Source organism: Branchiostoma floridae, chromosome 1 (assembly GCF_000003815.2).
Source record: "Branchiostoma floridae strain S238N-H82 chromosome 1, Bfl_VNyyK, whole genome shotgun sequence".
In the NCBI taxonomy this organism is placed as follows: Eukaryota; Metazoa; Chordata; class Leptocardii; order Amphioxiformes; family Branchiostomatidae; genus Branchiostoma; species Branchiostoma floridae.
In genome coordinates, this window is record NC_049979.1 from 20,904,878 (window position 1) to 20,931,561 (window position 26,684).

Below are 26,684 nucleotides of genomic sequence, written 5' to 3' on the forward strand. Positions count from 1 at the left end.
CTACAACAATGGCAGTGTTTCTTCGTCGGCATCAAGGTCATACCTCTTCGTAATTCAGAGCTCGCTGACAACTCGGCCGAGCTAAATTCTTGATTTGTAAAGGGGGCTTTATACCGCCCCCCCCTCACATTAGGCGCGATTCAATCGGACGACGAGTCTGCAAGCTCTAAATTATGTGGAGGCAGGACCCTGACGGGAAGGGGAAACTCTGCCATTTCTTCGTCGGCACCAGGGTCATGCCTCCTCGTAAATTAGGGCTCGCAGACTCGTCGTCCAATTAAATCGCGCCTAATGTGAGGGGGGTATTACGACAACGTCAATAGCAAATTTGGTATGTATTTTCTAGTATGGTCTAAGCTAGTCAAGTTACCAAATGTGCTCATTTAAGTAAGGAAAGCTATGAAATTTCATCCCTGTACCTTGTCTGACAGTCGGTGTGCTGACTGAGCGCACACTTTAACATACTGTCCAGAGTCATCAGACTCGTGTGATGAAATACGTCAATGGACGATCCAGACTTCAGCTCTTCCCAGTTTGTCTGTGGAAATAAGTGGACAACGACATGACGTGGTACAGAAACGAAACAAATAGCAACATCAGTGGAAAATAAGTGGAGCAGATACAATACGACACCTTTCAACATGTTATCAGATTCAAAGATTGAGTCCCATGCAAGACCCTCAGGAGATCAGGACTGGGGCAGAGCCTTCCCACGGGTCGGATCGCCCTCCGGCCTTCGGGCGATCCTACACGCGTTTGGGTTGGTATTACTTCTAATGATACGGAATACACTGCAACTGTGTTGTTTCCTCTATGCATTCACGGGATATTATAACTTTTGCATTCTATACCTGTCACGTTAAATTCAATTTTGACGAGAAACAAAGACCAAGTATTGCTCATAGTTGGAAAATTACCAAACATTTTACAGACTGTGACAATCAGATCTTTGCTTCAGTTTTTTAAAGTATGAAGTATATCTTCCCATTATTACACCTACCAGCATAGCGTTTGTGCTCTCTGAGAAGAGCCTAACGTACGGCTTGAGGATCTCGAAGTGGAACCCCGGTGTGAGGAGGCGGCGGTTCCGGAACCACTTGGGCCCGGCGCTGGTCAGAAGACCGTCCCCTGTTGGTAGGTACAGACTGCAGTTGCACGTTTAGTGTGTTCATATCAAATTATCAAATTGCAACAACAATGTAAACGATATCAATGACGAATGTGATACATATTTCTGAACACATTGTTTGCGATCTGCTCAATATTACATACAGACTTGCCAAGGTTGTTTACCACCTGTTTTGTTTACCCCTCATAATAAAAAAAAACAGTGACCAAGAAAATAAGAAAAATCACCGTACATCCTACTCACCTAACCATGGTCGCAGGAAATCATATGCGTACGCGTCCTTTTTATCTGTAAAATATCACGACGTGTAGCTGTTGGTTCAGTTGAAATGTCACAACTTAAAGATGAACAGTAAGACATAGGTTGCATGAAAGTGCTGTCCATCAATAACCCGATTCAGATTTATCTTAGAGTAAAACTAGAAATATGAACTAGTAAAGACGGACAGGTTTGCCTTTTAGTGTAATAAATGTGGGGGAAAAGAATAAGTTTTGGACATCATTTGTGGGAGTGAAAATTATACAACATATGCTGGTATTGATTAGTAAGTCAGGCTATTATACTTCTACTGGAAATCTGTAACTCAGCGGTGCAGAAGCGCCGACTAGTAATCCATGATGATACTGCAGCAAGCTTGCAAGATACTGTCTTGCATATATATATAGACTGAGTACAGTATACGTAAGAAACCTAAGGTGACGACGCTCTGCGATTTAGACGAGTGTAAAACCTATTGCGAACCTGCATTAACAGTATGCATATTTTTATACTTATACTACATGTTTACCTACAAGTTCGTCAAGTCATTAGCTTTACATTCATTAAAAGGGAGCTCGATCATAAAGAGAAAGGAGGAGGAAAAGACGCCAGATGAGAAGAAGAAAGAAATCATTATATTACCTGCCCGTGCCATTACAGTCTTGACGTAGTCGGGATGGTACACACTGCAGTGAGTAAGAAGGGGACCTGAATGCATCAGGTGAGCGTACTTGTAGTCCTCCGCCCATCCGGGACCTTTCAACATCAGTTCTCCTCCCTCCGGACCGAGCTGTAACATCAGACAACGATCGAGATGAACGTATTGAGTGAAAGGATGCAAAAGTAATCTACTACTAAAAATATGAAACCGTAGTTTGTGCAGAACACGAAATACCAAAACCCGAACTTCTGCTGGAGTACCGTAAAAAGCTAGGGGCCCCCGAAATCTAATTATTGTTTCTTTCTATTGCCAACTCCTAAAATACACCAATTACTCCAAATGAAGATCCATACACGACTTTCCGTTTTCTTAAACATCTTACGGTGTTTTTTTTAAAACATTTTACGGTGTTTTATCGGGCTTTCGGGTTTGCGTTGTTTATTACTGTCTCAGTCTCGCGGCTGAACATAAAGAAATCTCTGCTTGGAGAGTAACTACAAATGTAGATAGTGATTCCGGGCGAAAGTGCATGAATAGGCAGATTTTTACGTCTATGAATCGTGGATCTTTGTCTCAATTTTCAGACATTATATTTTCAGTATGTCTGCATATCGTACACATGTTGTAAAAATGTTGTGATTTTTCTTGTGGAACAGAGACAAGGAAACCTATAAAAAGACCACCATCCCAGGTAGAAGCTTTCAGGGCCATTGACCCGAAAATGCGATGTTTGCTACCATGATGTAAGGTCAACGTCCGTGCGGACAGCCCGTTTGCCTCATGACTTCGCGCAATGACCCGGGATTGTCCAGATGACCACCTTGAACAACCGGGTGTCTTGCCAATAATGTCATGTTGTCACACATGAAAGTCAAACTCTTTCAACGCACTATGGATACAAAACTTTCAATACGGTACAGGTTGCGCATTGAGCAGATTTGGTGTCCACGTTCAAGGTTCAAGGTCCATACGTTATAACAATATCGTAGCGAATACGCCTCGCCACTTTTTTTAGGCACTGAACACAGCAACAGAAATCGACATATGCTTGTCATCATTATCGGCGAATATTATTCGCCGGTGATTGTCATAGTCTAAAGAAGTTTGAGTAATCTTAAGGTACATCGACGTTTGAGCAATTTTTAGGTACATTGACCTGTAACCCATTTGTATAGCATTCAGGCTTAATAGCCCTATAGTTAAACAATGGGCAGAAAATGTTTCTTGAAAGCTTTATATAAGAAGACCATGCGTTGTATATGCAAGTTGGCACCAAGGTCACAGCCTCTCTGGTATGTAACGTTATATCTGAAGCATTTTAAACGTACCATGACCAAATGACCGAGCAGCCAGTGACCCCCGGGAGGTACGGGAAAATCCACCGCCATCTTCCGGTTACACCTCACGGTGCGCCACAGATCCACCGTGGCCTTCAGTAGCGTTACAACCAACACAACCACAGCACAACAACACGTTAGGGTTACAACGGTGTTTCCACCGCTGCTCAGAAGGGCGTCTGTTACAGCCATAGCGACCTGTCGCACTGTGTGTACGTTGACGTGCTGTGAAGCCAAATCCCTGCGCCGCCAAATACATGAGAGGTCAGGTGCGCTAGCATGGATTTGACAGCTTACGCGGACGTGTTTTAGGCCAAAGTTCAGAGGTGACGCATGGCAGGATCTACGCTAGCTATAGGGGGCGCACCTACACTTGAAAGTACTGGAAAAGGGCATTGGTTGTGGTTCCCGTCATAATAAGATTTTTTTTATCATAGACAGGACTATTGTTGAAAATTCCTATTAACTTTGCACTATTGAAAGGATAACCCTGGCAGACGTAAGTTAAATACATGTACTAGTATTGACAACAAACTGAAGACATACGTCAGCGCCTAATCTGAGGTTTGCTGACCATAGCATGAAAATGTTATTTTGACAATCTTGAGAATATCACCTCATTCTGTCAATCCTATTACTATCCCTCACAATACAATGGTGAGAGAGAGACACAGAGGGAAAAATAGGTTAAATGGACCAGCAATTCTACTGTACAGTATGAACTATTAAATGAAAAAAAAATAGACCAAAATACAGCAGATGGAAAATTTCTATCTATTTAACGATAGAAAAGATAATACAGCACAATTAATACTTGTCAGAAAACATACGGTAAGTATGAATACTATAAAAACACCTTGACCTTTGAACCTGTTACCTGTACTTCAAGCTTGCGAACGAACGCATGCAGTAGCACAGCGTCATGACAAAACCTGGCGACGTTTTTCCTATCGGAGGAACCTCTATGATAACATTGACATGGGCGACGATTGTTGTCATAGCTGTAGTAGTAGTAAAGGTGACTATCAGCCTTTGGAACACCGTCAGACGTAACCAGAAAATGGCAAAGGAGTTCCCGGTACCACCCGGAAGTCACTGGCTGCTCGGACACATGGTCTTGGTAAGTTTAGAGTGACCTCACACTCAGTACAAGCAAGGAGCTTATATAAACGGTACGATACAGTAAGATACTCGTTACAACCTGAAACTAAAACATATCATCGCACCGATATATATAACATTGTAGTACTTGGGTTAAAGTTGATTCAAGAAGTAACCAAGCGTAAAACGATTCTTGCTAGTGTTCTGAATATGCACGACTTGCCTGTTGCAATGCTGTTCTTGTTATCATGTGTATAATTAAGTCCATGTAAAGCACCACTACTACTTGAATCAAACAGTTATGGTATACTTTTCACGCAAAGAAATGCCACATTCTCCATACAATTAAACTAGCATTGTACGTCATTGGTTTTTGTATAGTAGGAACTGACGGCCGACCGCGCGGTCAATGACCCGAGAACATAGGGTGAAATGTCAAACTCAAGCCAACATGTCCACGACGCTCTTACCTTAACGTCAGTGTCTATTGACAGGGTATTCTTTTCAATAAAATATTGTTACAATTGTTGCTAGAATATTGTCATCGATAATAATTTTGATACTTTTGGTCAATAAGAATTTTTGGAACTATTGACAGATGATGTCCCTGTCAGTTCCTTTGAAAATCTTATAAATAACATATTGATACAGTCAACCCTAACCCTGAGGATAACCCATGGACAGCAAAAGGATGTAAAGAAATAAGACTTATTCACGGACTTATTGATCGATATTTCCCGATCAGGAATTTGTAATACTAGAATATTAAAAATGGATGTTGAAAAAAAAAGTTAAAATGCATGACTTGCTAATGCTAGTCAACCATTCCACCCAATGAGCCATGGCATCGTGCTTTCAATTGATTGGGTTATTTGAAGTGCATGCTTCCTGTCAATAATCCTTGTCTTGTTGGCACTACTAAAAGGATGTTCCTGTCAATAGCGACACATTTTACGACACTGTAATTGGATCACTGCTTAACAAAAAGATTAAACTATGATGTTAACAGCTTGGTGATGAGGGTCGGGGATTAATGCTGAAGGCTATGGAGTGGTCGAAGATCTACAAGTACGCTCATGTAATCCGCATGGGGCCGCTTCTGCAACACTGTAGCGTGTACCATCCTGATTACGTCAAGGCGGTGATGTCACGGGCAGGTATGTTGGCAACACAAAAAGATTATGCATTTTGTCACATTGTAAAATTTAAATTTTCATATTTGTGTCACTTTTCTTCCCCTGAGAGGTTAGTTCATAACAAACTATTAGCAGTTGGTATGACCGTAAATTCCGTAATCGGAAATATGTTTCTAATTACTATGTTATACCAGGTCGTACAACTTATAATACGGCATTTTACAGACAGAAAGGACGACTACGTCTACAGCTTCTTGAGGCCTTGGCTTGGTATGTATACAAATTTATTCCTAACATACACATTGTCGTTTTATGATATCATTACAAACAATGCAATCCCGTTCATTTTCTATTTGCAAAATGATCGGAACATTGAGATACTTCAACAGGGGACGGTCTTCTTACCAGCGCCGGACCCAAGTGGTTCCGGAACCGCCGCCTCCTCACACCGGGGTTCCACTTCGAAATCCTCAAGCCGTACGTTAGACTCTTCTCAGAGAGCACAAACGTCATGCTGGTAAATCCTATTTACTATTTTATTGCGTAGGCGATTGGTGCAATAATTGAGCTTGGCGTAAACGTCCATGCAACAACAGATAGAATAAGTGTGACAATAAAAATTATTGCCATGGCGGACGGTTTTATTGTTTATAAGTATTAATGATTTTTGTTGTAGGTCTGTTGTATTTCCTTTCGCCTGGCTGTATGTATGAACATATATCCAATGCCAAATTTTAGGTCATCAGGTTGTAATACAAGGGCACAGGGGCCCAAAATATACATTTTTAGTAAAAAATGGCCGAAAACCCCAAATTAACTTATTTGTGAAGTAATCTATTGAGAAGTTGTCGAGGGGGTCCTGTGAGCATAACTGTTATATTCAATGCACCTCTGTACCAAATTTTAGGTCATTCGCCTTCAATACAAGGGCATAGGAGCCAAACATTTTTAGTAAAAAAATGCCCCAAAACCCTACAATGACTCATTTTTTAAGTGATCTATGAAGAAAGTGTTGATGGAGTCCTGTTGTCATATGCCCAATGTACATATGCACCAAATTTTAGGTCTTTAGGTTGTAATACCAGGGCACAGGGGCCCAAAATATATATTTTTGGTGTACAAATGACCAAATTATAACAATTTCTAAGGCCTCTATCAAAACACTGAAAACAAATCGACTGGGGTTCTAACAGGTTGAAACTGGTTGTAACTGGTTCAAACCGGTTCTAACAGGTTCTTAACGGTTCTAACCGGTTCAAACTGGTTCTGACCGGTTCTATCTGGTTCTGACCGGTTCAAACTGGTTCTGACCGGTTCAAACTGCTTCTGACCGGTTCTGACTGGTTCTAACTGGTTCTGACCGATTCAAACCGGTTCAAACTGGTTCAAACTGGTTGTAACTGGTTCCAACCGGTTCAAACTGGTTCTGACCGGTTCAAACCGGTTCTAACTGGTTCAAACTGGTTCTGACCGATTCAAACAGGTTGTAACTGGTTCTGACCGGTTCTGACCGGTTCTGACTGGTTCAAACTGGTTCTGACCGGTTCAAACTGGTTCAGACCGGTTCAAACTGGTTCTGACCGGTTCAAACCGGTCTAAACTGGTTCAAGCCGGTTCTGACCGGTTCAAACCGGTTCAAACCGGTTCTGACCGGTTGTAACTTCAAACCGGTTCTAACTGGTTCTATTTTCAAACCAGTTAAAACTGTTTCAAATTGGTTCTAACCGGTTCCAACTAGTTATAACTGGCAAATATCCCAAATTGAACAACTTTAAAGTGATGTAAACCGTACGGCCGGATAGAGCTGTGTGGGCGCATACCTTACAACACTCATACCAAATTTCAGATTATTTGGCATTCATACATAGGAGCCAAAACTTAACATTTTTGGTCTAAAAATGGGAAAAACATTCCCAAATTTAACACTTTAAAGCATTGTATGCCCAAAGCAGAAATCAAGTACTGTGGGCACTTGTCATGTACACCACGCGATGGATGTTTGTAGGGTATTGCTGTTAACAAGCTTAAGAAGGACGGTCTCTTGTGACGTGACCATAAATGTTTCTCATTAATTTTACAAATGAGGCAAGTGAGACAATCACTCATGCGGAACCGATTTCCGACTTTCCCCGAATTCAAGAGACCAGACCTGACCAGGCTGGGTTGGGTGGTGATAAGAGTGTACCACCTGTGGTGCAGATCGAGGGTCAGCTCGGATCGTATATCTAATGCTTGGTTTCTCTGGTTGAAATGCAACTTACAAAGCATAGAACCACTTCATATACCACATTTCATTAAAATTTGGGGTGCAAACTCGTGGGGACCTTCCCACTGAAATTTCTCGGCCGATATGATTGAAAGATACAAGAAGCCCAGGACATGCATCTTTGATCAAACATGCAGGGGAACTCCAAAGGTTGATACCAAGATTGAGGAGGTAGACATGTAATACATCTGTATGAAAACTCATAAAATACGATTGAATTTTTACTCATGTATTAGAAAAATCATCTACAAGCCCATTACATAAAAAGTAAATACACAAAACACTACGATTCAATAAATCTGTACCTATTTTCTTTCAATCTTTGGATACATTTGACAGTTAGGAGAAACTAAAATCAATCAGTCAATAACTCTTACTGGAGCCTTTATCGACATGACTATTACATCTTACTACAAGTCTAAAACATTTTAGCACATAAGCACATGTTTGTTATGTAAAATAGTTAGTATGGTCTTCTCTTGACTGTGTTTTCCAATTGTCAGCCGATATAATCATGAGAAAGCCCCTTGTATGTTCTAATGTGCACCATGTGTGCCCCACGCGGCAAGCTGGTGCGGTAGTTAGCCTGCTGTTCCCAATGGACAGGTCAATTAGCATGCTTCAACCTTCGGGGAACTTCGGAAGGGGCTTTCAACCAACAGAAACCCTATTTTAGAGACATTAATTCTCGGTATTCCTTGGGGCTATGCCTTCTATTTGGTAAAATACAACTACAATAATACTTTGAGGACATGTGTTGATACGTAGGTTATTGTTTGTGACCAAATTTTTGGCAAATTTCGCATATGTTTTTAGGCACTAATTTTGTCACAATCGGATACTTTCCAGATGTTATCTTTGCCCTGTCTGGCTGGAGTATCAGTTTGGTTTGGTTACACCCGGCTACTTGGGAATCCCCTTCGGGGAACGGAAGAATGCAGATTGCAGATAAGCAGGATGCAACTACGCATGCCTGTGTAAAAATTCCACAGATGCCTGCGGAATTCTGGGAATTCTTGTCAAACAGACGCGCACTATAATGTTAGGCGGAGCCCCTGAGGCGTCCGCCAAAAAAATATAGGGGTTCTCAGTGGGAATTCGAAAGTCAAGCATGTTGTAGGATCCTACGATGTTCTTTGAATGTACCATGTAGGGACTATGAATCAGAAACTACGACTCATTTTCTTGATACAAGCGCTACCGCTGCGTAAAAGGAAAAACAAATAGTTTACATCGAATATTCCCGACCGGTCATTGCTTTCAGTTCCTCATAAATTTTCAGTTGATGACGCTGAGTGCGCACAATTTTTGCCATTACTCCCTAGCGAAATTTCCACAGTTAGAGTCTCGCAGAGAAATTTTACCGGGCAATCTCTACTTAATTTCCGCAGAAAAACTGGGAAGAGCTGAAGTCTGGATCGTCCATTGACGTGTTTCATCACACAAGTCTGATGACGCTGGACAGTATGTTAAAGTGTGCGCTCAGTCAGCACACCGACTGTCAGACAAGGTATTAAAAACGCTAAAAAATTTCTACAATTCATTGGAAGTTGAGCTAGCAGTTTCATCACTTTGGTAAGTCACCAGAAGACAACGTGTTTTGTACACAATATTTACGTTTGCCAAGCTAAGTAATAGAATGATAGAATCAAATGTAATAACAAAAAACAAAAACACAATCAAATCCGACAAGTTATTTAGGTTATAATGGTATAATATAACGTTTTACATGACAAAAGGTTCTTGGCGATAGCTCGTGTCTGCAGTGTCTCGAATTTGATTGAACGTTTATCAACAATGTTTGGGCATTTACTGCAGGAAAACGAATGACTACATCGCTGCTGTGTACGACCTTGCAGACCTCACCATGAAGAGGGGGAGGACCTTGTTACTCCGGAGTGATCTGATCTATGCACTCTCTGCTGACGGGAAGAAGTAAGTATGTCGAGTCACAATCATAATACCACCATTGGCAAACCGTTCCAAACAACATGGTCATTTTATTTTATATCACCTGAAGATTACATCAAAACAGGTAATGGCACGGACTAATGAAAACGCTGTATTGGTGTTGCGTTGCGTTGACTTGACTGTTCTTTAGGTACCGCAAAGCCTGTAACCTGGTTCACGAGTATGCAAAACGCATCATCACCGAGAGACGAGAAGCCCTGAAGCAACGGCACACTCAGGATGACGAGGAGGCGACAAACAAGAAGAAATATCTGGACTTTCTGGACATACTGTTGAAAGCAAGGGTCCGTAAATTTTCATCCTAACTAAAACAAAGATGAAGATTATACACAACGATATTTTGAACTGAATAATGAAGTATATCATAAGTCGCATGGTTTTTCTCTGTCCTGACGTAGAGGTCCAAAAAATATGACATGATTGGAAAGAATAAACATAGCGTTAGCTACTCACCAAGTTGTATTGTGTTGCTTACACAGAAAGTATATTATCGAAAAGCTTAGTGATGAATAGTCCACAAGGTCGTTCATGAATGACAAGCCAGGCTAAACGGGAGGGCACTTCCAACCGTTAACTTACCAACGTAGATTTAGGTTCATTTGATCTCTGCAGGATGAAGATGGTAACGGTCTGACTGATGCTGAGATCCGTGACGAGGTGGACACCTTCATGTTTGAGGGACACGACACCACAGCCAGCGGGCTGGCCTGGACCCTGTACTGTCTGGCTCGTCATCCGGGACATCAGGAGAAGTGCAGGAAGGAGGCACAGGAAATGCTGCAGGGGAGAACGGAAGTGACGTGGTACATTCATGTTCATGTCAATAATCTTGAAGATAGTCATTGTTTTTGCCAATGATTTGAAGACTACTTGTTTTCAGTGATACATATTAGTTTCAGCTGTTTTATGCGTCTTTCCTTGTAGGGATCTTCTGCCCTCCCTGAAGTACATCACCATGTGTGTGAAAGAGGCCATACGATTGTTCCCTCCTGTGCCCATGATATTCCGACATCTGGAGAGCCCCCTGACGTTCCCAGATGGAAGGACACTCCCCGAAGGTACCCTTCCCACAAGTATAGTGCTAATAGAATATGGACAAATTGTGTTCTTAAATTCACATTCATTCATATATGATAGCAGTCTGACTTCGTCACTTAGATATACTTTTCATATGTCTAGCAAATCACGTTCAGACTGCTGGTCGTATGTTTTAAGTGATTATTCATTACTTGCGTAGGATCAAGAGTTGGCATATCAACCAACACTCTGCATCACAATCCTCACGTCTGGGAAAACCCTATGGTAGGATTTTCAAATATTTTTGTTATTTTGTATTCTAAACTTTTGTATCTAAATGTTATATTTTTGACTGCAGTTGTTGACATTCAAGCAAAATGAATGTTGCCTTGTTCCAATTTCAGGAGTTTGACCCACTGCGATTTTCCACGGAAAACTCAAAGGGCAGGCACCCATTTGCGTTTATCCCCTTTGCTGCTGGGCCGAGGTAAGCCCAGATTTTGTATGTTAACCTCGGTAAGAAGTTTCATCAGGTTGATTGTCTAATGAACATTGTTTCTCACGTCTACAGCATTATTCTGATCTAAAAACGATTCGACAGTCTGTCTTCATAAGTGTACAATGAAATTGTCCTCTCACGTTTACTTTCCTCAGATCTCAGTCTGATTTGACAAGTTCATTTTACACTGTAACACCGTATCACTCATGCAATTCCTGTATTTTAACATATAGAAACTGTATCGGACAGCACTTCGCCATGAACGAGTTGAAGACAGCTGTTGCGCTGATCCTGCAGCGGTTCAGCCTGACTCCTGATAATACCCTACCGGAGCCCATCCCTGTTCCTAAACTGATCATGCGTGCTAAAAAGCCGGGCCTTTTTCTGAAGATTAAATCTCTTACGGCCTAAGGTATCTGATAATGACGTGTAGTATTGAACACGCCACATCAAACTAGTGGTTGAGTACTTATCTTGCCGCACGCTTTCCAGTTGGTGATTGTGTGATTACGCTAAATGCAATGGAATAAGTCAGGCAAGCTAAACCTTAATGCTTTTTCGTGTCTCACATGTACAGGCAACTCTTATTAAGGTTTTGAATTTTGATAACATTTGATAGTCCCCAGGTGTAGTCCCTGAAACGTACTTCTGCTAGAATATGACATTCGGTACTTATTTTATGTTTGAAAGTTTTTTTATGGTGATACTAAATTGTACACAGAGGATTTCAGTTACAATCTTATCATCAGATGAAGACTGTGAACACCATCGATGATTTGCTCCAAACTGGAAATGGCCACAGTATTGAAGGAAATGAACTGTGAACGTAACTGATCAAGATATGAACTGGAGGCGTCTTTTACGCTATATATAGATATGTATAACAGGTATAACATGCTGTGTACCCTAAGAACAATCTATAATTTGGTGCTTTACAGGCTAGACTTCGCCAAAAACATTTTCTATCTTTGGTATCTTTTGGAGATGAACTGCCCTGTTGTACAAAATACAAAGCTATCATTTGTAATCCTGTCTGGAAGTCCTAGTCTTTAGCTATATATTTACTTTTTCTATAAGCTATTGCGTAGATATTAGTTTATTAGGTATGTCCTGCCCTAGAACTTGCCATCCGTTACAGTTGTTGTGCAATAAAGATTGATTGTATCAAGCGCAACAGCACTAACAGGAAATATTTAGAGAGGGAGACGGTTATATTATCATATATATACAAACAAATACAAATGTACAGCAATATACCACTAAGAAGCTTCCTTGGGGTGAAGAAATAAAGTCAGGGACCAATGTCATGAGTAGCATTGAATGTGTGTATGTGCACACCTGACAAATACTACCGAAATAATTTCATTAGGTTGGTAGAGCATAGGATATAGGAGTTTTCTTTTTCACAACCAGTTGACCTCACCTTAGCTCAACCGGGACGAGGGGGGTACAAACTCAGTCATGTTTGGGATTGTGTTCTCGCCGCAAAAGCGCCACCTACATCAACTATATCGGCGAGAAGTAGAACTCCAGTTAGAAGTTCTTCAAGGAAGATGTCTGACAGGCATCGAAACGTCAGCTTGGGTGAGATTAGTTGGTTGTGTAAAAGAAAACTCCTATTTCCCCGACAAATAGTGTTTATACTGTTTTGATGCACTCAAAAGAGAACTGTGTAAATCAGCTTCTTGATGCCTGATATCCTCATGTACCGACCTTTGCCCTTTGTCCCAATTCGATAACACAGTGTGCGCGGTAAAGTAAGCGTTGTGTTTGATAGTAAGCGCTATGGTGTTCCTTGGTGATGTTCAGCGCTTCACCGCGCTAATTGTAGACGTAGTGAGCTGGGGTGTGTTAACCGTGACCGTGGTCCTGCTGTGCCAGGCTGCTGCAGCTGTCTGGAGATCCCTGCAGAGGGTGAAGCTGCAGGAGAAGGTGCTGCCTGTTCCGCCAGGAGCGCACTGGCTGTTCGGTCATACTGTCATCGTAAGTTACTGCTGATAGATAACCCAGTAACTTGTATATTGTAAGCTACGTTACAGCAATGTTACATGAAACACTATGGCTGCTGGTTACAGAGCCACTACTACGTAAGACTAGGTTAGACAGTACTTCCGTTGACTTCATCGTACGTACGAATTGTCATACGATGGTTTTTATTCTTGTTGTGAATCCCGTATGATTTTTTGACCTTTGAACAGCCATTATCTAAGCAGTGGCTATAGGCGGTACTGTGTATAAACGTGGACTCTGGCATGTATCTTGCAGAATCAGGCAGCCAGTAGTTATACTAAAGGCAGCATGTGTCCTTGAAATGCTTTTCGCGTTACAGTGAGCATGGATTCAGTTTACCGCTTTTCGTTGACTTTACTTCTGCGTGTCTTACAACAAAATTATGTGGTATGGAAACGATCGTTTACTAGTTTACTTACTAGTATTTTGCTTACTAGTATTTCATTTGTCACGTAGGGAGAAAAGCTTGATGAGAAATCCCTGGAATGGTCGGCTACGTACAAGTACGCATATCTCTTCAAGTACTGACCGGGGAGGACGCACTGTTCCGTAGTCCATCCGAAATATGTCAAGGAAGTGTTTGCCAGAGCAGGTCAGATGTTTTCTTTGTATTGGTCAAAGTTCAATACTAGACAATGCCTAGCATATAGTAAGTAGAACAGTCAGGCAAAAGAAAAAAATCTTCACATAAAGCGGTAATTCATTAATGCATGGTTACGGCTCGTGAGTGGCATCACAGTTGGAAGCAATATCGTATGATTGTGCTTATTTTCATCATAATTTTCATCATAATACCTCTGTTGTGCTGGCACAAGTTTTATTAGAAATTATGCTTATTACACGAATGTGGTGATTATGTATTTTGTCCTTGCAGAGAAAGGTGGATTCCCGTACAACATTCTGAGACCATGGCTAGGTGTGTATTTCCTTCCCTCAACTCTATTCTTAGGAGAAACATTCGCTTGGTAAAGGGTTAGATACAAACATCACATTACTGTTGAATTACTTTTGAGACTTTTCTATGTTAACGAAGATCATAAATTCGTACTAAAACATCGGAATTTGGTAGGTGACGGCCTTTTGAACAGTAACGGGGCTAAGTGGTTCCGGAACCGCCGCCTGCTTACACCAGCCTTCCACTTCGAGGTGCTGAAGCCTTACATCAGACTGTTCTCCGAGAGCACAAACGTTATGTTGGTGAGTCATGAGCCATCTTTGGTCACCACAGACACACACGCGCATACTCCCCCCTCTCTCTCTCACTCTCTCTTTCTCACTCCCCCCTTTCTTTCACACACATGTACACACACGCACATGCAAACTCTCACACACACTCAAGCTCTCTATCTCTGTCACAAACACATTGACACATACACACATTGACACACACATACACACATTGACACAAACACGCGCGCACACAAACACACGGGTAAATACATACCATCACACACACACACACACACACACACACACACACACACACACACACACACACACACACACACACACACACATGCATACACAACACGCACATGTATATACATATACATGTATATGCATACATGTACATATGTTGACATATAGAGCGTTAACATGTGACATTATCGCCGTATCCATTGACATGTGTCTCTACACGCGTTTCATTAAACATAACTCAAGTATAATCAGGCATTTATTATGTCTACAAAGAATTACAGATAGATAGATACTTAGAACACAAAATGCGATGTTCACTTGAGCTATGATCCATCAAAGTACAAGTATTGACAACTTCATTCATGTGAAATTGAGTGATGACTCGAACTTGTTTTTGTTATCTCGCTGCTATTATTTTTTACTAGGAAAAGTGGGAGGAACTTGGATCCGGATCATCTGTCGATGTGTTTCACCACCTAAGTCTGATGACACTGGACAACATGCTGAAGTGTGCTCTAGGTCAGAACACTGACTGTCAGACAAGGTATTTTCATAACCGTACAATATTCGGCCATCGCCGATTGTTACAACAATTTTGAAAAGAAAATGATTGTATGATGCAAAACAAAGCCAGAATGTAGGAGGTAATAAAAGGTTGAATTCGAAATAAAATGTTCGATAATCGGCCAATGCTGCAACGGAAATTTCAGTACTACGTTCACGACTACAAAAAACTAAGTCAAGAATATCAAACTTAATTGATAATAGTAATTAATTAAAAAATATGTTTTAATCTATTGTTGTTTCTTTTCAAGGAAATCAAATGAGTACATAGCAGCCGTTCATGAGTTGGCTCAGCTGACAGAGAAGCGTGGAGCTCACTTATCTCAGTACTTCCTCAACGACTTCTTGTACATCAACTGCTTACCGGCTGGGAAGAGGTATTGTTGAAGTGGAGTCTATTGTCCTAACTTCAACCCAGCAAATTATTATTGATAAATAGCATCCGTAGGTTGGATACACCATTCCATATACGAGTACATGATACGATTCTTGCATTCAAAGTTTTGAATGAATATCCACAAAAAGACAAATATTAATAGGCCGTTTTTCTGTTAAGAAATGCAATGTACAAATGTAATGTCAATGGCATTGTTGGAGCGAATACATGTCCATACATTGTTTCCACATGTTGATTACAGTTGATACTTTAAAAAACATGATATGAACTTCACTTTGACATTTTGAATCAACATTGTGGATTTAACAATTACAACATGAGTATGTGGCTCCGCCCAAAGTAATAACATGTATATCAAACTCACACTGCCAGCGTCAATATAAAAATGTATCATACGTTTTATATCTGCCATGATTTTAGTTCCACATATTTGACGATTTTCAGGTACAAGAAAGCCCGCGATTCTGCCCACCGATACTCCGAGGCCATCATCCAAGAACGTAGGAAAACTCTAGATCATCCAGGTTCGCAAGACATTCACCATGGACGGAAATATCTGGACTTCCTGGACATCCTGCTGAAGGCAAAGGTACATGAAAAATTCCTCTGAGATTTGTAAACGTATCATGTACGTAACGTATTTGTTCAAAGCTAGAAATACAATCGCAGACAAAGGAATACTGTGTCGAGTCTCTCGAAAATTATTTCAGGATGAAGATGGTAACGGTCTGACAGACGCTGAGATCCGTGACGAGGTGGACACATTTGTGTTCGAGGGACACGACACCACAGCCAGCGGGCTGGCCTGGACCCTGTACTGTCTGGCTCGTCATCCGGGACATCAGGAGAAGTGCAGGAAGGAGGCACAGGAAGTGCTGCAGGGGAGAACGGAACTGACGTGGTAGGGAAGATTTCAGGAAATCTATGACACGAAAACCACGTCAGTCTACTGCCCACCCAAATTAGGCCACGCAAGGAATATAGATAACATACAGGAAAAGTACTGGTAAAATTCACCATGAAGAGGAATGCAATTGCCTCAAGAATTTGGACTAACTCAAAACCAGTCTTTATCAAGGAATGAATCCACCGCTTTATGTAGCAGATAGTTTGTAGCGTTCTCCGTCTCTCCGTCTCCATCGGAGTGGTTCTAAGACTCTGGTGGCTTCATGGATTCATTCCTTGACAAAAGACGTGTGTGTGTCGAATTCAAAAGACGTGTGTGTCATTAAAAAGTCCGATTCTTTTTTTCTTTTTCTTTTCGACCTTTATTTAACCTTGACACATCTTGGGCCTAAGCCGTTTTTCAAGATTTCATTCTTCATGAACCCCAGGGACAACTTGTCGTCTCTGAAGTACATCACCTTGTGCATCAAGGAAAGCCTGAGGATGTACCCTCCTGTCCAGAGGTTGTTTAGGCAATTGGAGAAGCCTATGACTTTCTTCGACGGCCGAACTCTACCGCAAGGTACGTGTTATTTGATAGCTTTATCTATCAATGTTAATGTGTCTCTACCGAATTACCTATGCAGGAACGTTTTTTTTTCGTACTACAGTAGTGATATGGAATATAAATTTATTAAGTTGGTATTGATGTTATACCTACATACATTGATGTTATAATAATACAAAATGGGAAATGCTATTTCAGGTTCCAATGTGTACATCAGTGTGCGTAACCTACACTACAACCCTCACGTGTGGGGGAACCCAAAGGTTTGGTACTTTTCACTTTCACTGGAAAACACATGATACCTATTATGTTGGTTGTTTTGAGTCACAATCTGAGTTGGTAGAATGAATTATGAAAAGATAAACTCAATGGGTACATATCCTATTGTTCAGTTGTAGAACAGTTAATCTCTTCATAATGTTTGTTGCTTTGTAGGAATTCAATCCTCTGCGCTTCGCACCGGAGAACTCCAAGAACCGAAGTCCATACGCCTTTCTACCTTTTGCGGCAGGACCAAGGTAATATACAAGTTTGTAGCCTGCAGACTCTCTGTGCCTTTTTTTGTTTTGATTTTTTGCCCATAATACACGTTTGCTGGCCATTTCTTTTTGTACCGGGTCGCTTGTAAGGGTCGGCGGCAAAAAAAAAAACGATACAAGGCCCATAGATGCATTATACGTATGCAAATGGAGGCTACAAGTTTGATCTACGTACGCGCAGCTGTTGTGTTAGCTACAGAACGAATAGACTATAAACTTAGCCTTTTTGCTCCCCAAATGTCAGAAGCAGCTATAAGATAATGGACGTCAATGAAGGTTAGAAATCCAGGTAATACGATACGCCAGGTAATGCCAACTGGATATGATTATGGAAACCACCGGACGTTTACAAACGTAGGCTTCCTTTCTTGTAATATAATGGACGCTTCACACATTGAAGTTTTTGTTTTATAGACCCAAAGACATGAACTAGTTCGTCCATTATATTTTCTAGGAACTGTATCGGACAGCACTTCGCCATGAACGAGTTGAAGACAGCTGTTGCGCTCATCCTGCAGCGGTTCAGTCTGACTCCAGACGATACCCTACCGGAGCCCGTACCTGAAATTAGCTTGGTCACACGGGTTAAACCTCCAGGGCTCTTCCTGCAGATCACAGCCATAAACTGACGTCAGAAGGCCAGTTATGACAAAGCTACTTAGCGTTACATCATATCTAGCTAGTTCTTTATAAGAGACAGACACTGGTAGAGAAAAGCGATGAGGAGTACTGTACTATTGAATATTGTTGTGATTGGAACTACACATTGGAATGTGAAATGATATCCTCCTCTGTAGTTCCATTATTCTAAACCCCTCGTGAAAAGTGTTACAAATTAGAAATCAACTTAGATAGACTCGAGCTCAGCGGTGAAATATTTACTACAAATCGTCCTTATTATCAATGGAGACATATTTCATACCAGTTTAATAGTAGTTCTTATTGATGGATTGGAGCTTAAACGCAAAGGAACGAAATTAAGTTATTTACAACATGTATACTTGTTAATTACCCAAATACAGCATAAACCAGTAATTCAAATATAAGATAGAATACAGAGACCAAAGATTACACAGTCAATGAACTACGGTATTGCATTTTATTTCTTCAATTTGTAGCTACATTTGTATTAGCATACCATATGTCATAAAGATCCATTTTTGAATTCTCGAGTTTTGCAAATACAAGCGCTAACTCTTATGCCATGTTATCTGCGCATTATGTCAATATCTTCTATATTCCTAGCGACATGTGGAGCCTGGTAGAGGCTACATTTTTCCCACCTCCAAAGACCCCGGCTTATTAAGAACCCATACATTATAAAAGAAGTGGGTAAATTCGTCTTCCATTCCTAAAAAGAAGTCAAACCCAACAAAACCAGTATAATGTACACTTCAGTAGCACAGCATAGTCAAAGAATGTAGTTCCTAGCACCTTTGTATTTGTATTTTCCTTGTTATACATGTTGTTTGTACCTGCAATTAGCCCTCGGGCAAGAACTTGCAATAAACAATGAATGAATGACCTTTATTGTACTTTTGTGCTCAAACAAGCTAAGTACAGGTCGTAGCGCTAGTGATAAGGTACAATTTTGACAAAAGGGTATCTTATCATCTCTACATATGCTATTACATTCTAGTATGTACAAGTTCAACTTCTTCTCGCTTCTTAAAACAGTTATAAACATAAGGACAGATGGAATCAATAATGTATGGTTTATCTAGTTGCATGAGAAATATGAATTTTTCCGTGGTATTCAAGAATCGGAAATTAGGAAACATATGTTGCATATTTTCAAAAAGGACGTTTCTTTCGTTGTTGTATAAAGTACAGTCAACAATAAAGTGACACTCATCCTCTATCTTATTCAAGTTACAGTATTGGCAGATTCTTTCTTCCAGAGGAATGTGGTTATGTCGGCCTTTTTCAATATGGAGTCTGTGTGAACTAATGCGGAGCTTTGTGATGGCTGTTCTGTGCCGAATGTTTGCAATCTTTAAGTATTTCTCGTCGTTGTAAGTAGTCTTCAGTAATCTGTATGTTCGTAATTTGTTGTTGTTGCGCATTGCTGTCACGAAAGATTGAAGGTACATATCTTTTAAACGTTGGTCGATGGATGGAATTATTTGCGATGGATTTAGGACAGATGACATGGGAGAATGCCAGACATAGCCAAAACCACATTCCTCTAGCGTCTTGCGGACTCCAGAAGCCCAGCATTTAGCGCCTAATGTGTCTAGCTCAAATTGGCACAAAAGGGCGTCTGCTGATAGACTATCAGCTGGCACGTTCTGGCGTACTCTTATGTAGTGTTTGATGGCGTTAAGGGATGCTTCTAGTTTAAGGGGGTGTCTTCCCAGTTCTGCCATTACGGCCAGGTTACAGGCGGATCTGGGGACATTCAATGATTGTTTACAAAATTTTAAATGGATAGCTTCAATTGGGGATGATTTTGGAGTTTTGAATGAACCCCATATTTCCGAACCATACAACAAAATAGGTTTCACGCATGTGTCAAATAGTTTGCTTCTTATGGATATAGAAGGGTCGGCTTTGCCAAGGGACTGGTTGATTCCGTAGAGGGCTCTCAGGCCTTTGCTGTGTAGATATTTGTTATTTGCCTTGAACGTGCCAGCTGAATTTACAACAATGCCCAGATAGCAATAATTTGTAACAATTTCTACTACATGTCTGTTATATAGGAAAAGGCAGTCTTTTGGTAGGCGGCCACCTTTCATAAATACAATGACTTTAGTTTTCTACATTTAACTTCCATGATTCACAATAATTTTCTAATCTACTTAGAGAAGTTTGCAGACCCTGTTGAGATTCAGACAAAAGTACCAGGTCATCTGCATATAATAAACATGACACTTTCTTATTGTGCAATATAGGAGGGTTACAGGAATGGTCATTAAACACATCTGGTAAATCACTTATGAATAAATTAAACAAAGTAGGACTAAGATTACAGCCTTGTCGAACCCCACAGTTAGTTACAAAAGTATCGGTAAGACCGTGGCTAGTTTTAACACAATTTGTTGTTTTGGAATACATGTCTTTTATAGTGAGTAGAAATTTCCCCCCTAATCCAAGTTTATTTAATTTCATTAAAAGGCCTTCTCTCCAAACCGAGTCAAACGCCTTGCTAAAATCTACAAAACAGGCATAAAGTCGTGCGTTTTTGTTCAGATATTTACTGACTAAGGTGGATAATACGAAAAGGTTGTCAGTTGTTCTAAAGTTCTTTCTAAAACCGGCCTGTTGTGGTTTGAAAAGGCTGTAATGCTCTGCATAATTAACAAGACGTGTATTCAAAATAGATGAGAATAGTTTTCCCAGACAACTAATTATTGAGATTCCCCGATAGTTGTCTGGGACAGAAGTGTCCCCGGATTTATGAATGGGTACAATGTGACTTAGGGACCATTCTTTAGGGAAGTAACTATTTTGTAGACAGGAATTGAAAAGATGTAGAAGTGGTTTCTTTAGAATATGTCTTCCACATTTTAACATTTCATTATTGATCATGTCGCCACTGCTAGATTTTTTGTTTTTTAAATTTGATATAGCGGTGTCCAATTCTTTCTCAGTTATAAGGGAGTCTAATATGGAGCTCTCCATTGGAGTTGTATTTGAAAGGAATGAAGTGTCTACGGTTTCGGTGGTTGAAGCGTCTATGTTACAGAAACCATTTAATAAATGTTTGTCCAGGTTACTAAAGTGCTGTAACCAGTCCTCCTCTGATATTTGGCTACATCCTGACACTTTCTCTGGTTTCAACTTATTCAATAAGTTCCAGAACGCAGTCGGGTTTCTTTCTCTGAGTGAAGATAGTTGGTTCATTATTTGTTGGTGGAAGTCACGTTTTTTCTTTTTTACCAGTTTTTTGTAGTCTTTTCTCGTTTTAAAGAACCGTCCTCTTATTTCTGGGTTAGATGGATGTTTTTCAAGCAATGTAGCCAGGTTTTTTATTTCACGTTTCATTTGTATGCAGGTTTTATCGAACCATCTTTTGTTTTGTTTTTTTCCGTGGATGTTTTCTTTGTCCTTTCAAACTCAAACAATTGTGACCAACGTCTATTAGTAATGAGCTAAATTTTGAGACAATGTTTTCTATTTGGGCTGGAGCGGTCGCATTAGTAATGTTTTCGAGTGAAATGGTTTGTAATCTTTATTTGTAAGATGTTGGGTTGACTTAGAGAATGCAGAAAACTGTGAGCTGATTTTTCGTTCCAGTTAAATCGATTTGGCGATGGTTTTACATTAGTGGTTCTACGATTTTCTTGGACATTGTGATGGGCAGATTTTGAGTGAATGAGTACTGACAGCATGCAATGGTCAGAGAATATAGTTAATGGATTTACACGAAACGTTAAAATGTGTTTTAAGAAGGGCTGACTTGAAATGATATAATCTACAGTGCTGCTGCCTTTCGGTTGATGACAGGTGAACTTTCCCTGTAGATCGCCAGCTACCCTACCGTTCAATATGGACAGGTTAGCTTGGATGCACAGGTCACAGATTAGTCTGCCAAATTTGTTTGGTGGTGCTTTATCCATATGCTGTCTATCTGAGTGGTGTTTTGAATTTACAAATTGATTATTGTCATCTTCAATGTCGCAGTCTACGTAATCTCGTAGATTACCAAGACGAGCGTTTAAATCCCCCCGAGAAGTAAGAATCCCTGTGTGCTGTATTGAGAAATTTCGTTTTCCAAAATGTCTAATACATGGTTATCAGAGTTTTTGTGTGTGGTGGATGAGCTCGGGCTTATATAAACAGAACAGATGAATAAGTCTTTTGGTAATCCTAATAATTCGCGGTCTATTCTCACCCAAAGTATATCAGAGGACTTAGACGGAAGTTTCCTCACATGATTTTTGTATGCGTTTCTGTAGAAAAAGATTATGCCTCCAGAAGTGCGTCTTGCGCGTTTACTTTTTGTTCGGTGTAAATGGAAGTGGCTGTAGTTTGGGACGTCTATTTTAGTGTTATTTGTGGACCATGTCTCTAAAAGCGAAAAGAAGTCAAATTTGTTAATGTTTGCCAAAAATTCTGCGTCTTCTAATTTTGAGCCTAGGCCATGGATATTCCAACAGCCGAAGCTCTTGCTTCCTCCACCGTTAAACGCTTTCATTGCGAGTAGAGAGAACAGTGAGTATAAGTAAAGCGGTGTCCTTAACCGAGCACTCAATATCTATCAACATGTTTGTAAGAAATATATTTAACTAAAGTGGGGTCTAACTAAATACGTGCATCTTTAGATGGTTACTCACAAAATTCTACGGATTCTAGAAATGGTAAACAAAGGACTACAACTGATTATACATTGATTTCATGCTAACTTACAGTTGTAGCATATTTTCACTCTTATAAGACACTACAACAAGGTACTAAGTAAACTATGCTTGTCCTACCACACCATGGGCGGCCACATCAGGGCTGGGTGCCAGGGCCAAGGCGGCGGGGCCATGCGGGAAGGTGCATTTGCCAAGGTAGAATTGTTCGGAGGTAGAACTGGAAAGCCCCATGGCGCAGGTGGGTAGTTGAAGATGGGAGGTGGGCTCCTCCATGGTCCCGGTCGCTGACTTGGCATTTGGCGGGCGTCTCTTGCAGGTGCGCCGAACACGGCAGGACGACCGGGCGGTGTCGGGGATGGGGTACTACGAGGTGGGCCATCTGGTTGTCCCGAGGACAAACTGGCTGGTGAGGTCTCGGGAGCACACCCGGAAAGAACAGCTGAGCGTTGGCTTGTTGCAGGTGCACTTGGGAGAAGACCTTGACCTTCAGTCGGCGGGAAATCTCCGGCCCTGGGAGCACGTGGGGGTTGCCTCTGACCATTTGCAGGATGCTGGGTGAATCTTGGAGGCACAGCACGTTGACCCTGGGTTGACTGGAAGTTTTCCCTTGTGCCCTTGCTGGTGTAGCTACCCAGACCTATGATGGGGTTGACCACTCTTTTGATGTTGGAAACCATCACACGGGTACCGAACCTGTCCAAGTGGTAGCCATCTGGATGATACAGAGCTTCCTTGACCTTCCCCATGTTCGACAGGTTGCTGTTGTACGTAACGTGCACGTAGCTTGTCTCTTCAGCTACGACGTTCAGGAAGGAGTTCACCTGTTCGTCAATTTCTTGTAGCTTAGAGTCACGTCTGGGGGGGGGGGGGCGGAGAAAACTAGGGGAGTGTACGGGAACTTATCGTGGGAAGTCTGAATGAGTTTTCGAAAACTCTCCGTAACATCCGTTGGATTCCGCTTGTCTCTGACATCGTTTGTTCCAACATTAAACAGGATAACTTTGGGGGCGGGCATGGTTGATTGTTGGATGTGGTCTATAGCTTGTGTTATGTTGTAGGTTATCTCTTTTGTTACACGTTTGTCTGGATACATGACGTCTGGCTTGATTGGCTTTGTATTGGAGTCACCCAAGATTAACACATCCGGCGGCATGTCTTTACAATGCTGATGCGGTGTGATTGTTGATTCAGAGATCCTGTATTTCGCTTTGTCATTATTATATTTCCTCACTACCTGGGTATACAGTAGTTCGTTCAGGTTTCGTAATGCAAGCGATTGTCGGACGTGTACGTTTCTTTGTCCTGAGTGCTGCGGTCAGTCACGCCATCGTCTGGTCACGTTCTGTGTAACACCCATTACATAATACCACCACCAATCAAAATACATGTACCGCCAAATAGATTAAGCGATAAACTGAATGAAATCTACTTGTACAGCAACAACAATTTCTACGTACGCACATTTCAGACACCCAAGCGTTCAACGCATTTTTAAAATAGGCCTCATGATAACGATGCATCCGGGGACAACAGGGTCAAAAGTTTTTTGGTGAAAAAGGGCACAACCGGCCGTACGTGCAAATACGTGCTGTCTACGTGCCAAAACGTGGGCAATCTTTTGGGATCCGTAAGTTCGTACCGCCTCCGTACGAACTCGTAGGGAATCCGACGGATTTTGGAGCACGCAGACACGCCGTAGACCTTTACGTGCAGGCAAAACTTTGTGTTGCCGTACTCCCTCCCTGCTCTTGCCATCGTTCCCCACGTATTCAGAAAAAAACGTGGCGGACGTGGCCTAAAAAAAACGAATGGGCAAATTGCACGTACGGCGGGTTGTGCCCTTAGCTTTATCGGGACAGGCGAGCACGTTATGGGATGAACATATCGTCACGTTCCGTGCTTGCCGATATTACCGCACGTATCCATATCTCATGACGATGATTGATTCAGCAAGAAACTAAACTTGTTGGTGGCCTCAGCTCCTCGTGTCAAAGTGTTATCCATATTTAAGAACTGTTATATAATAGCCGTATCTACGGTTGACAGGCTGCAATATAAATTTAGAACGTCGCCATTTTTATTTCAAGGTGGATTCACTCCGAGTCACGCTCAGTCCCTATTTTTATTTCGCAAGTGGAAAAGTTACAGGTCGTTTCGCCACAATGTCAGTTCGCCAACGTCATTTCGCCACAAGGTAAGTCGATAAACTGCCAACGTCATTTCGCCACAAGGTAAGTCGATAAACTGCCAACGTCATTTCGTCACAAGGTAAGTCGGTAAACTGGATACAGTGGAAGCCAGTTGATTGAACATCGGATTAACGCACACCTCTATTAACTGCACGGAATCCCAGAATCCCAAACCGGTGCGGTCCAGCTAGATAACTTCGCATTATTGCACCAGCCGGATAATTGCACCAAATTCACTGGCAAATAGGCCTTGCAATTAAGCGGCTTCTACTGTACCAGGTTTTTGTGACATGTCGATAGCTATATATAGAAAAGATGTAATGATTTCATTCGCGGACATCCATGAATGCTAAGTCATGTTAGGATTTTTAATGCTGTTAGGCCATCTAGAGAAATGAAATTCAAATGTGACGAGATGACTTGTGCTTTGTTGCTAAACAACTTGTGCCTTGTTGCGAAACGACTTACCTTGTGACGAAATGACGTTGGCGAACTGACACTGTTGTGAGACTACAAAGGAAAATATCCGCAAAAATCTTGGCAAAACTAATAGCGGGAAGGAGCGGGTACCATTTCTACAAATCCTTGGGAAACCTTTCGTATCCAGTATGGATCACATGTACGGCTACATAATATTTGTAGATAATTTTCATAAAGTGCAGCAACACAACAGTCAACAGGATGATTAGGAACCTTTTATTGTTCGATCCCAAGCCTTCGTACCCCTCCACCGCAGCTGGGGACTCCTTCAGACGATATCAATAATCCTTGCATGGGTGAAGCAAGTAACTAAAAAAAAAACACCTTTACGTACCAGAGCCACGAAAACTTGTGATGATTATCGAAGAAAATGTCTTTATTTGCACGATACATTTGTGATTCTTCAGTTCCATAACTGGACTGTACATTGCCATCGCCTGTCGAAACAAGAGAGGCCATGTGGATCCTAGACATAATAGTCTCGTGCACCGTGTCAACTTAAATAGGCCCATTAGAAATATCATTTACATAGGGTTCTGGGCATTTTTTATGAACAGGCAAAAATCAATGCGCGCTGATGTCATCAATACAAAAGGATACATGTACAGTAGAAGCCGCTTAATTGCACGGCCTATTTTCAGGGAATTCGGTGCAATTATCTGGCTGGTGCAATAATGCGAAGTTATCTAGCTGGACCGCACCAGTTTGGGATTCTGGGATTCCGTGCAGTTAATAGAAGTGTGCGTTAATTCGATATGCAATTAACTGGCTTCCACTGTACTACTACCAACAAACCTGATCATAAAACGTTGTAGTTTGGTGTCATAAACATTTTAAGTTCAATTGAGTTGTATAAATGAAAGGTGAAATGATTTTTGACGGTATGAAGTCGTGGAACTCTCGTGTAATAGAGTCGGTGTTCAGAAGACAACGTAACCTGAGTATTTGCACTGCG

At 41.2% G+C, this 26,684-nt stretch overlaps 3 protein-coding genes across 4 annotated transcripts in view; 2 read left to right on the forward strand and 1 right to left on the reverse strand.

Moving 5' to 3' along the window:
* The window catches only part of LOC118418280 (cytochrome P450 4B1-like), a 14,095-nt gene extending 10,455 nt beyond the window's left edge, over nucleotides 1-3,640 (reverse strand). For both annotated transcript variants that reach the window (XM_035824129.1, XM_035824138.1), the window contains exons 1-5: nucleotides 3,377-3,640; nucleotides 2,030-2,177; nucleotides 1,373-1,417; nucleotides 1,001-1,128; nucleotides 420-538 (exon numbers count right to left, since the gene is read on the reverse strand). In XM_035824129.1, the coding sequence (XP_035680022.1) occupies nucleotides 420-538; nucleotides 1,001-1,128; nucleotides 1,373-1,417; nucleotides 2,030-2,177; nucleotides 3,377-3,577 (641 nt within the window). In that variant the 5' untranslated portion in view covers nucleotides 3,578-3,640. The remainder of the gene's footprint in view (nucleotides 1-419; nucleotides 539-1,000; nucleotides 1,129-1,372; nucleotides 1,418-2,029; nucleotides 2,178-3,376) is intronic.
* A 632-nt stretch (nucleotides 3,641-4,272) lies between these two features.
* On the forward strand, nucleotides 4,273-12,681 carry LOC118418261 (cytochrome P450 4B1-like). The gene is made up of 12 exons (XM_035824109.1): nucleotides 4,273-4,505; nucleotides 5,496-5,643; nucleotides 5,848-5,892; nucleotides 6,012-6,139; nucleotides 9,280-9,398; nucleotides 9,704-9,823; nucleotides 9,990-10,143; nucleotides 10,472-10,662; nucleotides 10,784-10,917; nucleotides 11,097-11,161; nucleotides 11,281-11,363; nucleotides 11,609-12,681. The coding sequence occupies exons 1-12, from the start codon at nucleotides 4,308-4,310 to the stop codon at nucleotides 11,784-11,786; spliced, it is 1,563 nt and encodes a 520-aa protein (XP_035680002.1). The 5' UTR covers nucleotides 4,273-4,307; the 3' UTR covers nucleotides 11,787-12,681.
* A 479-nt stretch (nucleotides 12,682-13,160) lies between these two features.
* LOC118414480 (leukotriene-B4 omega-hydroxylase 3-like) lies at nucleotides 13,161-18,386 on the forward strand. The gene is made up of 12 exons (XM_035818584.1): nucleotides 13,161-13,358; nucleotides 13,842-13,977; nucleotides 14,260-14,301; nucleotides 14,455-14,582; nucleotides 15,230-15,348; nucleotides 15,620-15,745; nucleotides 16,210-16,354; nucleotides 16,476-16,666; nucleotides 17,100-17,233; nucleotides 17,417-17,481; nucleotides 17,654-17,736; nucleotides 18,212-18,386. Exons 4-12 carry the CDS (start codon nucleotides 14,577-14,579, stop codon nucleotides 18,384-18,386), a joined length of 1,044 nt encoding a protein of 347 aa, XP_035674477.1. The 5' UTR covers nucleotides 13,161-13,358; nucleotides 13,842-13,977; nucleotides 14,260-14,301; nucleotides 14,455-14,576.
* Nucleotides 18,387-26,684: the final 8,298 nt, after the last annotated feature.